We start from the raw sequence: 15617 nt of genomic DNA on the forward strand, positions 1-15617 counted from the left end.
TAGAATACAATATAATCTCCCCATATAATACAGTATCATCTCTCCTTAGAATACAATATAATCTCCCCATATAATACAGTATCATCCCTCCTTAGAATACAATATAATCTCCCCATATAATTCAGTATCATCTCTCCTTAGAATACAGTATAATCTCCCCATGTAATACAGTATAATCTCTCCATAAAATACAATATAATCTCCCTAAATAATACAGTATCATCTCTCCGTAGAATACAATATAATCTCCCCATGTAATACAGTATAATCTCTCCATAGAATTCAATATAATCTCCCTATATAATACAGTATCACCTCCCCATATAATACAGTATAATTTCTCTGTAGAATACAATATATTCTTCCCATATTATACAGTATCATCTCTCCGTAGAATACAATATAATCTTCCCATATAGTACTGTATCATCTTTCCATAGAATACAATATAATCTCCCCATATAATACTGTATATCTATTTGTAAAATATAATATATTTCTCCACATATAATACAGTATCATCTCCACAAATAATACAGAATGATCTTCACATATAATACAGTATCATCCCAACAGGGAATACAGTATCATCTCCCAATAGAATACAACATTCTCTCACCATAGAATACAGTATCTCACCATAGAATACAGTATAATTTCAATATGGAATACAGTATCATCTCACCATGGTGTACAATATCATCTCACCATAGAACACATTATCATCTCACGACAGAACACAGTATAATCTCAATATGGAATCCAGTATCATCTCACCATGGGATCTCACCATGGATACAGTAACATCTACCCAAAGAAAACGTTCTAATCTCCCCAGTGAAGCGCTCTCTCACTCCCACACCGCCCGAGGGTGAGGGGTATATAAGCGAAGGGGTGCAGGGCTGGCCGAGCCAAACAGACGTCTGGCCAGATAAAAGATGTGTAAGTCAGCAGGTTCATTGAAAGCCACTTGAGTGGAAAGGGTTCTAGACAGGCAGATACTTGATCAGGAGCTGAAGATGCGAACAGCTAGTCCTCTAAACAGAGCACGCCCCTGCCCCCGGATCAGACAGGGAGGGGGAATGGTCACTGTCAACAGACCACATCGCTCCATAAGTCAAGGTGATTACGGGCTGATTTTAAAATGTGGTCTTCACGGAAGACGGTGAATAATGCTATGTTTGATACTTGTAATTTTTTATTTGTCACTGGTTAGTTGAAATGCCTATTTTCTCTGTTTTGTGTACATTGTGTTTTCCTATTGATTTGTATGATAATATTAATGTGCAATCATCCATATGTTTCTTGGATTGGGTTCTTGTTCCTCAGTCAGTGTGTGTTTCCTGAAATGATGGTTTGTCAGTTGCTGCAAAATAGCATTATCCAAGCAAATAATTATTGGCAAGACTACTATCAGCCACTGCACCTGCTACGATTGTGTTGTCACGTGGGAGGCTAATAGGGGATCAAATAAATGATGTCTTAATTGGTAATACAGTCATAGGAAATCATTACCATGTCATTCCTCACAATTATGTGGTTATTTTAGTCATATAGAAAGCTATCAATGGTTATCAAGTAAAACACTTTTGACTCAGTATTGCCAAGTAAACTCAATGAAGATACATTGGTAATTAGAGTACCTTCAAATCTGATGTTTGATATAAAAAAAACACAAGTAGAACCATATTTAAACAATATTCCGAAGATCATGGTCAGAAACTTAAAATGGCCTCTTATTCTCCCTGATTGATTAAGACATAATATAGGTTTTGGTTAAAATATGTTTGGATAGATGTTTTTTTCTTTTTTTGTCAACACCTTAAAATATCTTTAACATCAATTTATTGTTGAACAAAAAAATAAGGATTATTATTATCCATTTCTTAGAAAGTTCTGTAAGACACAATACAAATTGATTTGGAGATATGTTAGACTTTTGAATAATGAAATTATTATTTAGAATTTAACAAACCTGACCTTTACATTTTTTTGGATAATTAATCTAAAAATGAGCTTCCTTTCCTTGTGTCTGATGGAGTTGAAATTAATCCAATTGGTTGCATTTCCTGGAATTTGTTTTGTGGTGTGATAGATGATACTTTGGAATATCAAAATATATATTTATGTGTTGTAGAACATATTTGTGGAAGAAAGAAGAGTTTCTAACGGGGACTTTTTCCAGATTTTCAGGAATCTCTGCCCCATAAGTTGGTCAGTAATGGACTGAATGTAGATCAGGACATATAATATTGTTAGTGTACTGTATTTCCCTCAGTGTGCAGTTATTGGCTTATCTTCTCACACCATATTTTACATTTAACATGACTGCTGGGGAGTGAAACCAAGAAATTAAATTCTTGGTTGAGTAAAGATTTGATGCCCCATCTGTTTGAACGTTCTAACACATTCCATCACACAGCCAAGTGTTTAACTAACCTATTCCTGTTCAATGTTTTTTAATTATACCTTCGAAGACAGACAAATGGGTGCTTTAACACTGATTAACTCTCCCGGCGTGTGATTAATCACCTTTGTAAAACACAACCACCCCATCCTCTCTTATTAAAGAGTCTCTCCTTCACCTTGTTGTCTATATTACCCTAAAGCTAATAATTGTAATGAAAACTGATATGGTATCATACTGCCCACAGCGCTATCGCGGATAGATATAGTATCTCTATTGATTTAATGTGCCACAATGTAACGCACATGCAGAGCTCCAAAAGCAGACATTAGCCAGGCAACCCATATCCTGTGAATTACCCTATTCGTTACACCATGCCAGGGTGGAGGCCCAATAAAATCTTGCGATTTGCACTTGGTCATCATGTGGGCGGAACCTAATCTTCTGGCCTTCTCTCTCGGGGGGGGGGGGGGGGTCTGAGTTTATCAGGTACTGTGCTGTTTCTATGTGGAGAGTCTGGCGGGGGGGGGGGGACACACACGACACCTCCACAGTGTGGGCCGGGGATCTGCAAGCTTTATCAGGTGTCAGATGATATGTACTCTCGCTATCTCTCATTCTCTCGCTATATGTATCCCCCCCCCCCAACCAGACATCATGGGGGTCCCCTCTACCGTCTCCTCTAAATACGGTAGCCAACTACCGATAGGGGCTTGCCTGGCCAGCCCCACCCCCTCGGGCCCCTGATGCCAGAGGGGGCGTGATAACCCTTGTGGCGTTATCGTCCGCCGGGATCTGTGTCCGTCTGTGTCCGCCAGGCCGCTAGACGCGGGGGGACAGGATGTGAGAGGATCAGCAGTAATCTCAAAGTGCGCTTTGTTCCACACAATCCCAGAGCCAACTGTATTCACTACGAGCAGGGAGGGCAGTGCACGTTTATATGTGCCAACAATCACAGCACCGCTGACCATTAAGGAGAGCAGAGGGACCGGCGCAGAGAGGTTTGGAGGAGGAAGATTTAAAAGAGGCTCTAGGCCCTTATCGAGACGGCAATCTGAAAATGTAAGGTCTCCGTGTTGGTCATGGCGGGCTGATCAGATATCCTGGGAGGCTGAAGTGAGTCGTTGAGTTATGTCGGATATCCAGAGACACAGAGGACAATAACTGTATTCGACTAGAACGTCTAACAATGACCTGAAATGAACCTCTCTTTGAGTCACTCGCTTAGATGAGGTCTTAAATTGTTCTGATTCATTATAGGATTTTCCACGAGTTTCATGGATTATGGCTCATTTTTATTTTTAACAGTGTCAACATTGCACAAGAATCCTTATCCTTACCTGGGGGAAGATCGATGGGAGACAGTATAGGCTTGAACGGGGTACAAACTGAATGTCTAATATACACGTCTCAGAGGTAAATCGGTTGACCTCCCAACATCATTGAGCCCGAGTACCTTCCTACTCTTTTTTCGGTTCCAATTAAAACTTAAGTCTTTCTCTCCTCATCATTGTCCTATAGACCCGAACTTAAGACGTGTTATTATTCTGACCGGCACAATGTGTGACAGCCCTAGCATTGCAGTATAGCCGCTGTACAATGTGAGTGCTTCCAGTATGTAGTTCTGGTAAAACAATATTATTTTATTGTACAGGAACATGGCTGCGCTAATTCCTCTCGCTGCAAACCTCACGGACCACAACTTTGTCTATAATTTGCTCAGAGCATATGTTCATAGCAACGGTACATAAAGCGTAACGGAAAACAGTAGTACTGAGGGCATTAGTCAACTCGGATACAGCGAGACAGAGAGAGACAGAGCGAGAGAGATTGGTTGGTATACAAAGCAGGGGTTTTCCTGTAATGGGGCCCTGCAGACAGGGTAACAGCACTAGAGTACTGCAAAATAACTGGGTGCAGGATCTTTTTTGCCAGCTTTTACTGTGTCGTTGTAGTTTTGGGACCTACTGTACTGTACTCTACCCATAGTCCCAAGTGTCTTTGCTAAATGTCATTGGTTATCATTGGAAAAAATGATTCCTGATTAGTAACAGTAATCGGTCTTCTTACCTTTTTAGGATGATACTCAACCCTTTTCCGAGTGGTGCTTTCCAAACACTCTAAAAGGCCAATGTCTTATCATATGTTGGTTTGCTGTTAAGTTGCAAGCTCAAGCACATAAACACAGGCTAAAATGAAACAAACTGCCCAACTGCAGCGCCTTGTGGCTACCAGCAGGTGCCACTTTTTTCTTTGTCCTAAGGTAATGCTTATACTTGTGCTGTACATCATGGCTTCTTTGTCTTTAATGGATTAAGTCCAAGATACCTGCATATCAGATACATGGGCCATCAAAATCTTTCCTCTGGAGCAGGATATCTAAATAATGTATTGATGATAATGTATTCAACATCTGTAGTCGGTGGGGGGGGGGGGGGGGGTCCACACTTACATGCACCGTATGCAATTTAAAACAAAACCAAAATTGGCTAATCTATTCAAATCTAAATACGCTAGCTAAATAGTTTGTTTGCAGTGCTAGCTATTTTTGCCATGATTTCTTGTTCAGAGAAATATGTTTGTCTGTTCAAAACTAAAAAGAGAGGAAAGATTTCAACAAAAAAACTTGAATTCATAATAAAACAGTTTAAACACTGTAAAAACATAAAGGAGCTCTGTCTAGTCGACCTCATGGAGCCATGGCACCCTCATAATTTTTTGTTGTGTTTTTTTTATGTTTTAAGGAATTTTAAAGAGTCATTCCCACTTTCAGACTGTATTTTCCTTTCCCATTTACCCCCCCCACCAAAAAAAAGTGCATTCATTATAATCCACATATTTTCCAGCTCAAATTAAGTTTCGACATCTGTAGGCTTTCCCCATGTCTTTTGCAGGTGCCGGGCTGTGTTTAGAAGTCATTGTTATATTCTGTCTGATTGTCTGTCCCCCGCTAGAACTTCAAACAAATGCAGGGTCTACAGAGGCAGCTCATTGCCAGACCAATGCAGAGAGAGGGATAATGGTAGTGTTTCCATACAGCTTCCATACAGGCTACTGTCCAGACTACTATCTGACGGAAAGACCAGGCTAGACCAGGAGATGACTAGAAGACCAGGCCAGATCAGGAGATGACCAGAAGACCAGGCCAGATCAGGAGATGACCAGAAGACCAGGCCAGACCAGAAGCGGACCAGATGACCAGGCCAGATCAGGAGCACAACAGAAGACCAGGCCAGGTCAGGAGCACAACAGAAGACCAGGCCAGGTCAGGGGCTGACCAAAACACCAGGCCAGACAAGGAGCTGACCAGAAAGCTTAGCCCGGAGCTGACCAGAAGACCAGGCCAAAACAAGAGCTAACCAGAAGACCAGGGGCTTGCTGTAACCTCGGTACTGGCAGTTGTCTGTAAGGCAACTCACCCCAACGTGTCCCCCTTGGATCCTTTAGTGTCCAATTTTCTTCCTGTGTCAGCAACATCAACAAAGGCCTGCTGTGGCATGGATGCTGAGGCCAGAGAGGTCACTGGTGTTGCTAGTGTAGCCCAGCACTGCCTGTACTCTCTCAGGTTGTAAATCTCCATTGCTGTGTCATGTGAGTTTTGTTTAGTGGTGCGCTCGCCTCCATTTTAAACACAGATTTGCGTAAAAGTGGCCGGCCACCACATCCAGAAATGTTTGAGCCCATTTGGGATGGCAAAACATGACGAACGTGCGGAGGCTAGGCAGTGGTCAGCTGATGCAGAGGCCACACTCTCACACCCACGACCCACGTACAGGGTGCGTTCCTTCATATGGGGTGACGCCATCCGTGGCGATGGGATGTTAACTGGTACCTGCTCCCTTGTGCCTTCCTAGTCGTCCTTCATTTCCATCTTGGACACTGTCACAGACACTTGCCACTAAACTCCATTAGACATCTGGTTTAATATTCCCCTATTCTTCTCCCCAGACTGTTCCAAGTTCATTGAGGTTTTTCTGGTCAGTCCAATTTTCCACTGGCAGCATACAAGGCTATCCCAGGGTGGTTTCTCCTGGAATCCTGTCAGGACTCTGGGGCCTGCTGCCTCTTTAGACTTTTTTTTCTTTCACAAACCACATGCCTGTTCAGCAAGCAGGGGCTCCCCAAGGGCAAGGGAGTACAGTACACATCTCCAACACGGTTTTGGAGAATCGCACCCAGAACAGTGGTCAAGAATCACACCCCAAATCTCACCCCGAATCACATCAAGAATCACACCCGAATCACATCAAGAATCACACCCCGAATCACATCAAGAATCACACCCCGGATCACATCAAGAATCACGCCTCGATTCACATCAAGAATCACACCCTGAATCTCACCCCAAAACACATCAAGAATCACGCCCCAAATCACATCAAGAATCACACCCCGAATCACATCAAGAATCACATCAAGAATCACACCCTGAATCTCACCCCGAATCACATCAAGAATCACACCCCGAATCATATCAAGAATCACACCCAGAACTACAGCATCAAAATGCTTGCAGTAACAGAATAAAGCCCTTCCAATGGAAGCAGCAACAAGTGTTAATCGGCTCCCAAATTTACTCACAGAGGGTAGGCATCAATTAGACATTTCTAAAAGAATAGCTCCTGATGTTCTTGATCCGAATCCTTGCTAAACAATGGTTCATATTTTCACCTTTGGTCAGTTCAGGGACTCTTGGTGGAAACTTTCATTTTTCATTTTTAAAAGAAGCGAAGTGTTCCTGAAGAAACTTTGTGCTGGATGCTTTGCTTAGTAGGGGATTGGCTTTGAGTTAGATCATTTAAGGACACTTGCAGTTGTAATGCTTATTGCAATTAATACGTTCTGTTGTCCTTTCATCACTCGTTATGGTTTAACACTGACAGATTTGTATCTTCAATGAGACTTACTAAAATTATTCAGGATCGATAGGCACATTTCAAACAGGTACTGCTTTATTACAGTACATTGTAATCAGCACTATTAATATAATTCATATTATCTTGTAAGATACATATAAATTAAATTATATTTTGTAGTTTGAATTGTAAAGTCTTTACATGATTTTCAGAAATTAAATAAAACATCTGAAATCCACACCTGTAACAAGACATGCCTTTAATCCTCTGATTGGCTGCCACCACACAATATATAATTTTTGAAACCCTCCAGTTGGAACATTTACACAGTGGTTACCCTGACAAAATTCTGAGACACATTCCCCAAGATACCATCTTGTAGCAACTTCTAAAATAGCAAAAAAGGTTCACTTTTAAAACTGCGACTTCACTTTATAAAACTGTGGGTTCCTAGGTCTGCAAACATTCCTAGCACCTCGTTTGGTAAACACTCAGAAAAAGATGAATGAATGACAGCGGGAGTAAATACGTTGAATTACACTGATATCATTGTATAATGGATAACGCAGATTCCCACAGACCCTCCATTAAGCATCGGATCGCTGCAAGAGAATAAAGCGGGTGCTAATTTCCCCAAGTTGGTTTCATTACTTGCATGGCTTAACTGTGTCAACGTCAGTGGGCGGTTCCAAAACCGACAGGGGGTGGCAACTGATAGAAACCCAACCCATCATCATTTCCCTGTGTACTGTTGGTGCCGGCTGAATGGGCCCAGAGCAGGCCTGCGTCTATGGCCCAGGGAACACCCTTCCCACCCTGGAAACTCCAGCCTGTGTTCTGTTTTTACCATCACACTACGCCACCGTGTGTCTGTGTGTGAGGCGGAGGGAGCCGAGAGTGACCACGAGCCGGCGGGGCCCATGGCTGCTGGTAACCAGTGAGGCTGGTGGCCTCAGTCATCGTACTGTAGATATGGCAGGAGAAGACCCGTCAGGCCAGCTCCAGCACCGACGAGCAGCCTCGGTTTCTAAATGGTTGCTAAATATTTATTTAGGGCAAATAAAGTATCACTTTTCATGTTATTCTTTTATTTTTTTTTGCCTGTTATTTGGCTGAATCCATGGCCTTTTGCAGAGGGTGCATTGCTTAATATTCAGATTCTGGTACCGTGAAGTAGACATGTAACTTACGAATCATACGGCTGAAAGTACATCGACCTGACTTGATCACAAACTCTCCTGCATGTCTTAAATACTTTGAAAATGATATACTTCGAATGTTGCTTACATGAGACGTAACAGGTATCTGCTTACAGGAGACGTGACAGGCATCTGAGGCACAATGATGAGTTCCACAGCATGCTGGCAGTTGTATTACAGGCGAGTGTGTTACGTAAAGGAACAGGAACAGTCATGTCAAAACAATGCTTACAAGCCCATTGAAACCCACCGGTTAGTCACCAGTAGCATTTGTTCTCCCTCCACATTCCACCCTCCCTTCTCCCAGAGCCCCCCACCCCCCCACCCCCCCACCCCCCCACCCCCCACCTCTGAGGCCCAGAGCCCCTCTACACTCTCTCACATTAAGGACGGCTCAGGGGACACCTGGGTCACTCAGAGTGACTGCACAACGCCCCAGGTCCCCTTTTAGAGCACAGCAGCCTTTTAAAGACTGCCTTCTGACCATTGGACAGCACTGGGGGATGCATTCTGGTGAAGGGATGTTAGAAAAAAAGAACATTTGTATTGACGGCCATGGACAATACATCTCATTGAAGGAAATACTACTTATGTCATACCAGCATTACGGTTGTCTGTTGATTGTCTTCCAGTTCCAGTCCCTCCAGGAGTCCGTGAATCTGCAGTTGGAGAATTATTTTCGCAAAGACACTTTTTAAAAACTCTCTCGTAGGCAGGCTACTTGTAAATGAAAATGTAGAAGTTAATGGTACTGCAGATTTGTTATGATAAAACGGTATAATTCGGATAAGGTGCATAATTAGTTCCAGTGCTAGACATATCACAAACTGGCTTTTGCTTTCGGAAGCGGAGAGAGCACTTGGGGAGAGGACATTTGTTGAGAGGGCATTTGGGCAGAGGATATTGGACCATGTAGTTGCTTGTCATTTTCAAAGACACAAATAAAGCAGACATTTTCGGTCTGGTTTCGACCTCTTAACACATACAGCCCAAAAATTTAATCAAGCATATGATCATTTACCGGGGGTTCCCGGATAACCAATGCTATTATCTCATTAAACTGGCCCATCACTGCAGGAGAAAAACAAGAGCTTGCAATTTCAAGTTATCCCATAGATTGATTGAGCCAAGCAACACGGCAACAATCTTTTCCATCTCCAGTTCATTTTCAGGACAAACACAATTACTGTCTATTGCCATGGAAAATTGAAATAAAGCATTTCAACCTGCGGATCTACCAAGAAATCTCCACAGAAACCTTGCAGGATGGGTTTTTCCTCAGGCCTTGAGCATACATGACCTTGGTCTACAGCACCACTGCTTAAGTCCTAACCACCGCAACACCGCAAGGGCACCGTTCAGATAGAACGCCGGAGTGAGAAACGTCCCGGAGACGGAGAGCCCGCTAGTCAGCCGGGCAGACCTGCAGACCGCAGCTCTAGCAGTGTGGGCGGCAATGCAAGGTGCTCCAGGAGAGGAATTCAGCACTTTGGACAGCACCGAGCTACAGTACTCTCCTCTCCCCGCATAGAATCACAGCACTGCTCACTTGGAGGCTGTGCTTCAGGAATGTGCGGTCTGCGTAGTGACCACATTGTTGCCAAGGTGCAGGAGAGGGAAGGGGAGAAGGAAGTGAGGACCAGGGTAGGTCTTGCCTCAGAGAGTTATTCCTTATTTCCTATATAGATTATGAAGCGGAAATCCAGTAATGTTGGAATAAACCTAACAGAAAGGTCGGGGTACAAAGCACTGCGCTTCTTTGGTGTTCTGCTGCCGTAGCGTTCATCTGACAATTGTTCCACCCGTTTTTCTCCCTCTCCACTCTCCTCTCCTCAGGTAGCCGGGAAGCTGCATTCACGTACGCCATTACGGCCGCCGGCGTGGCCCACGCCATCACGGCGGCGTGTAGCCAGGGCAACCTGAGTCAATGTGGCTGCGACCGGGAGAAGCAGGGCTACTACAACCAGGAGGAGGGATGGAAGTGGGGAGGCTGCTCGGCAGACATCAAGTACGGCATCGAGTTCTCCAGGAGGTTCGTGGACGCCCGCGAGATCAAGAAGACCACCAGACGCCTGATGAACCTCCATAACAATGAGGCAGGGAGAAAGGTAGCGTATGTTTGTTTGCCTTTTGTGATGAAGAGGGTGGCGGGAGAACCCCCCCCCCCGATTGGGTGACGTCCGGATTGACACGTCCCAGTTTGCCTTACAGCAGCTTGTTTTGCTTGAGCTTAATTACTGTTTCTTGGACCGTAACAGGGTGTATGTTTCTCGAGGAGTGATGTTGCACACTTCTCCTCGGCAGTGTTTGTTTGCTGTTAGTCATCCCAGAACACAGAACATCATGAACCATGGCAGAGAGAGCGGGAGAGAGGGAGACTCCAGAGACGTAAAAGCGAGGACTAAGAGAGAGAGCCTGTCTGCCGAAGCGTTTGAGTTGTTTTTTAAGACAAATGGATTGAATTAATAAGTTCAGGGTTTTATAGTGTGCTCAGTGCTTGCTGGGGAAGCGGAGTGTCGTGTAGCATGGCGAGTTCTGCCAAATGGAGTAATGCCAAATGGAGTTCTACCATGGTCCTCCATCCAGCCCTTTCATGGAATTACGAAGTGTAAAGTCAGGAACAGGATATTATTGCAGTTCTCTCGGCCCTACCACTGTAGTGCCATTTCACTTCGCCCATTCTGTTTCGGAACAGTTAATGTGAGCAGACTGATATGAGGTTACGGCAGGCAGTCGTCTAATTTGTCTGAGTCTGAGCTTGTTTTCACACTGAATCGGTATTGGGAATTTTTTTATTAAAAAGAACCAAACTAAATTATTATTTTGTTGAGGGTGCAGTGGTTATGCTTTTTGATAATCACAGATAGATATAGCCTTTTTTATATACTTTTACGAGAAGATGTTTGGTAGAGGGTCTGTTACCATTTTTGTTTTCCCATAGAATTCCTGTCATGACCGATTACACTATTGCTGGTAATTGATACCATTTGTATGTTTTTGCAAACAGTTAGATGCAAAAACATACAAATGGTATTAATGACTGCATCTGAGTATGTGCATGAAGAAAAAGGCCTCATTTGTCAAAATCAGGCACTTTCCAATTGGACCACTGCGCTAAATGAATAAAGAGAGAACACTTGATTTAATCAAACACACGCTGTGATCTTGTGACAGAAAAGTACATTTTCATGTGCAATCTGTTGCTTAACGAGACAAGAGGGAAACTCAACTAAACACAGTTTTTGTTTGAAAGTCTGCATTTTCACAACAATTAAACAGAAATAATGTCCCTTTCTTCAGTGTTTGGGGTTTCATTGAAGCTGGCCCTAGACATTTTACTGAAATACTCTTGTTTCTAACAAGTTGAGAATCTACAACTCGACCACTACAAAGATCCCTCAGCTTCTAGAATATTCAGACACAAACACTGTAGGCTCCAGTTCTGTAAATCCCAAATAAATACAGACAACCCCATGGAATTATTTAGTCTCTCTGTACACTAGGATCCAGTGAGTTTGACAAGCCATCTTTGAGGAAATCTAGCCATATCTGTCTAATTGGTAGCAGACAAGAGGTTTTGACACAGTGTAAAGTAAATGTTTCCAACCATTCTGTCAGTCTACTTCACGCAGACATTCATTGTGGTTTGTGTGCCATACATTTTGGGGAAATCCTCTTTTTCAATCACCATTCGTGATAAGATTGTTGGCTATACCTCGATTCAATGATTTACCTGTTCCCCACACTTTCAAACAAATATCTATTACTGAGTGTTTTCAAGTCACATGAAGATCCAGTGTAAATTGTCAGACATCATGTACGTACATGAACCCATGACTGCGTGTATAGCTGTAAGGGTCTGATAGAAACGAGGACTAGGCCTGTGGGCAAGAAGGGGTGCCAGGAAAAAAAAAAAACAGCTCCGGAAAAATGCCCTGCCAACGGAACTGAACATCTCATACAACAAATACATGCTGGGTTCTTACAAATAGAAGGCTCTCATTAGGTTGGGAGAGTTGTGTTATGCTACAGAAGTGTTAATGCCTTCCATGTCCCCTACAGGCTCCAGTCTCCTTTTCTCAGTTAGTTGATCCACTCCGTTCTCCACAGAAGACACCATGTGCACTGGTGTGAGTGCAGTTTGTATTAGACAGAGGATCGACTTAGTCCTGACACTAAACCTCTGTGAATACCACACAATATTTCCCAGATGCCCTAAATATCAGTTTTCTACACAAATGTCGGAGGTGCAGATGAGCTCGGTGCAGTGTCATGAGCTCGCCACCAGTGCGCTTCGGGTTTTTATTGTGACAGATGTAGTTTGTATCTGAACACAGTTTCGATTTATGATAAGAGGCACTGAAGTGTTGATTTGGATAATCTGTTTTATGACGATTGGATATTTATTTCATTGGGCTGCATTTATTCAAATGTCATGTTTCTTTGGTTGTCGACCCAAACCATGATCCCGCCGTTCACTATAATCCAGATGCAAACAGTTAATGGTCATCTGCCGAGCATGTCTGGCCGACGTGTGTCTGTAACACATTAAATAGCTGAATGATTTGACTTAAGTGTAATGGTATATGGTTATGTGAGATTTATATTTATTTTCCCCTGCTATAGATGTGGTCTTCAGGAAGGTAGGGATAATTATATGGTAGAATATTACCAGTAAATGCATTTTTCCTTGTTTTTGACATATAGCTGGCGTCCATGTCCCTCTCAGGATCTTTTATATGCCTTGTTCAGTCCACTTCATAGGGATCTGTCGCTCCACACTTGGACAGGATGCTCATGTTTGACCCTCAGATGTTAATGGATGTGGCGCTACCCACAGAACAAACAACAGGGGTGATTTCGGATAAAATGAAACGCTCCGTTCTATAAAACAATGTTAACTCGAATGCTTTAAAATCAAAACAAATGTCTTTGGAATTCTACAGATCCGTCATTGTAAACATCAGTTTCCACTTACAGTACAGGGACCTCATCAAACAAAGAGTGCATTCACCAGCCATCTGCTGCAAACTCTTTGTTATTTATTAATAGGTCCAATATTGAACTCAAATAAATATGTCCACTTCATTCAAAATATCTCTTGGTCTCTCTATAAAGGATGTGTACGTGTACATATTACACTGAAGAGAAAACTAGCAACACATTGGTGTTAACTGTGAATTTGACATTATATCAGAGAAATACCAGAATCCATGAGGCCCTGCCATCCAAACATCTGTTCAAACAATCAATCAGTGGAAGACAGTACCACGGTTTATAGACAGTGTTCCTAATAAATCATGGACAACTGTCATATAAACGCCTACGCAACAATGTAGTACAGCTTCATGCTAAAAAAAAAAAACTTTTAATAATAGGGTATGAAGAGAGACATGCTTAAAACACACATGCAGACTTTGTAATTGTTTTTAATGGTATAATCAATGTACTGTATGTCTAATATATCACTTTGTGCATATTTAGGAAAAGAAATCCAACATACGGTATAGTTGGCCCGTAAAATGTGTTGTCAGATGACTTTGATGTTGGAAATTCATTTGGAGACTATGTATATGCCACGCTGCATTTCCCCAGATTAACAGCACTGGGTCCATTACAATCACATGGGTTTTGTGCATCACTGACAACCAAACATTCCACCCTGGCTAGGCAGGCAGACATTCTGTTATTTGGATAAAAAAACACATCAGGTTCAGAGTAGCGTTGCATCAAAAATTGTTTGCTACTTCTAACAAATGTGATTGAGAGGATCAGTGAGCGCAGGGTGCACATTGGAGCCTACTCCACATAGCAAGCTAGTGCTTTTCTTTTAAACCTGTCTGGGCTGTTGACGTCCTAACGGCACACTAGACAGTACTCTTGAATAGTGCAAAATGGCATGACGAAACGTTCACATAACAATGTCCTTACCATTTACAATACTTTTTCAAAGATACTAGTAGCTTATTGCAAGTTTGGACTAACTTTTCTTGATGGCTTACTAGTGAAGCTAAAATCTATTCAATTCCTATGCTTTTCTTTGCCGGCCTGGCGCCTTGTCTCCTCTTCTTTGAACAGACTCAGCCTGCCCATTGAGTAATTTTATAACTTTAAAGGGGAATTTTACCCAAAATACATTTTCACGTTTTCCTAGTTTACTATTTATACTGCCTCAAAATATCACAATTTAGTGTATGGTTGCATCATCAAAAGCACCCCATCTGTAAAAATGATTGAGATTGCCGTGTCAAATTGCATCACCATATAACACTTTGCACTCGTACCCTGCTTATATAATGTATCCCAGTGATTCCCATAAACTACTTGACTACACCCCTCTGGCATACACTATTTATGTACCAATATACATTGCTAGCTATTTTTTGAACTTTGCTCACATTAGCTAATAAGAGCATTGTCATTAAATGTAAAAAAAAATATGCTAGTTAGAGCAAAGATATTTCCTACTATTTACTAGATTCAAAGATGCCTTTCTAAGCCACTATATTGCAGCAATAACAACCTGTCAAGATTTCAAGACTCCAGGACAGAGTTCTATGGACAGATGAGTCAAAAGTTGAGCTTTTTTGACGAAAACAAAACACTGCATTCAAGTTTTAAACCCATATGAAAAGGTCAAGCATGGTGGCGGTAGTGTTGGATGCTTTTTTGTATAAGGACCTAGAATACTTGACTTGAAAATTCATAGAAGTTTTAGGAAAGGTCTAGTCAGTGGCCAGACCTATACTTAACGGGATGTTGTGGCAGGACTTATAACCAGCAGTTCAAGCAAAAAAAGTTCTGCTTAGAAGAATGGGCCAAATTTCTTCCACATCGATGTCAGAGTGTGATCAAAAATACAGGAAGAGTTTAGTTGCAGTTATTGTTTACAACCAGTTGTGAGTGTCAGGGGTCAATCATAGGTTTTGGTAGAAGATCTAAAAATATTCAGTAAACAAATTATGTGAAAGAACAGAAGATCTTAAAGGGGACAATGACTTCAACATAACACTACCTACTGTGATTAGGTTATACATCTTTATACCTAGTTTATTCATATTTTTACCATTATATGGTCAAAGCATTTGTATTATTGTATAATTAATTAGTTAATGCATACCTGACTATAAATACATGTTCAAATGTAATGGAATT

The 15617-nt window shown here is 42.1% G+C and overlaps 1 protein-coding gene across 2 annotated transcripts in view; it reads left to right on the plus strand.

Moving 5' to 3' along the window:
- Window positions 1-15617, plus strand: part of wnt7bb (wingless-type MMTV integration site family, member 7Bb) — a 36009-nt gene that overhangs the window by 14313 nt on the left and 6079 nt on the right. For both annotated transcript variants that reach the window (XM_010883903.3, XM_010883902.3), the window contains exon 3: window positions 10299-10570. In XM_010883903.3, the coding sequence (XP_010882205.1) occupies window positions 10299-10570 (272 nt within the window). The remainder of the gene's footprint in view (window positions 1-10298; window positions 10571-15617) is intronic.

This window comes from Esox lucius, chromosome 19 (genome assembly GCF_011004845.1).
Source record: "Esox lucius isolate fEsoLuc1 chromosome 19, fEsoLuc1.pri, whole genome shotgun sequence".
Classification (NCBI taxonomy): Eukaryota; Metazoa; Chordata; class Actinopteri; order Esociformes; family Esocidae; genus Esox; species Esox lucius.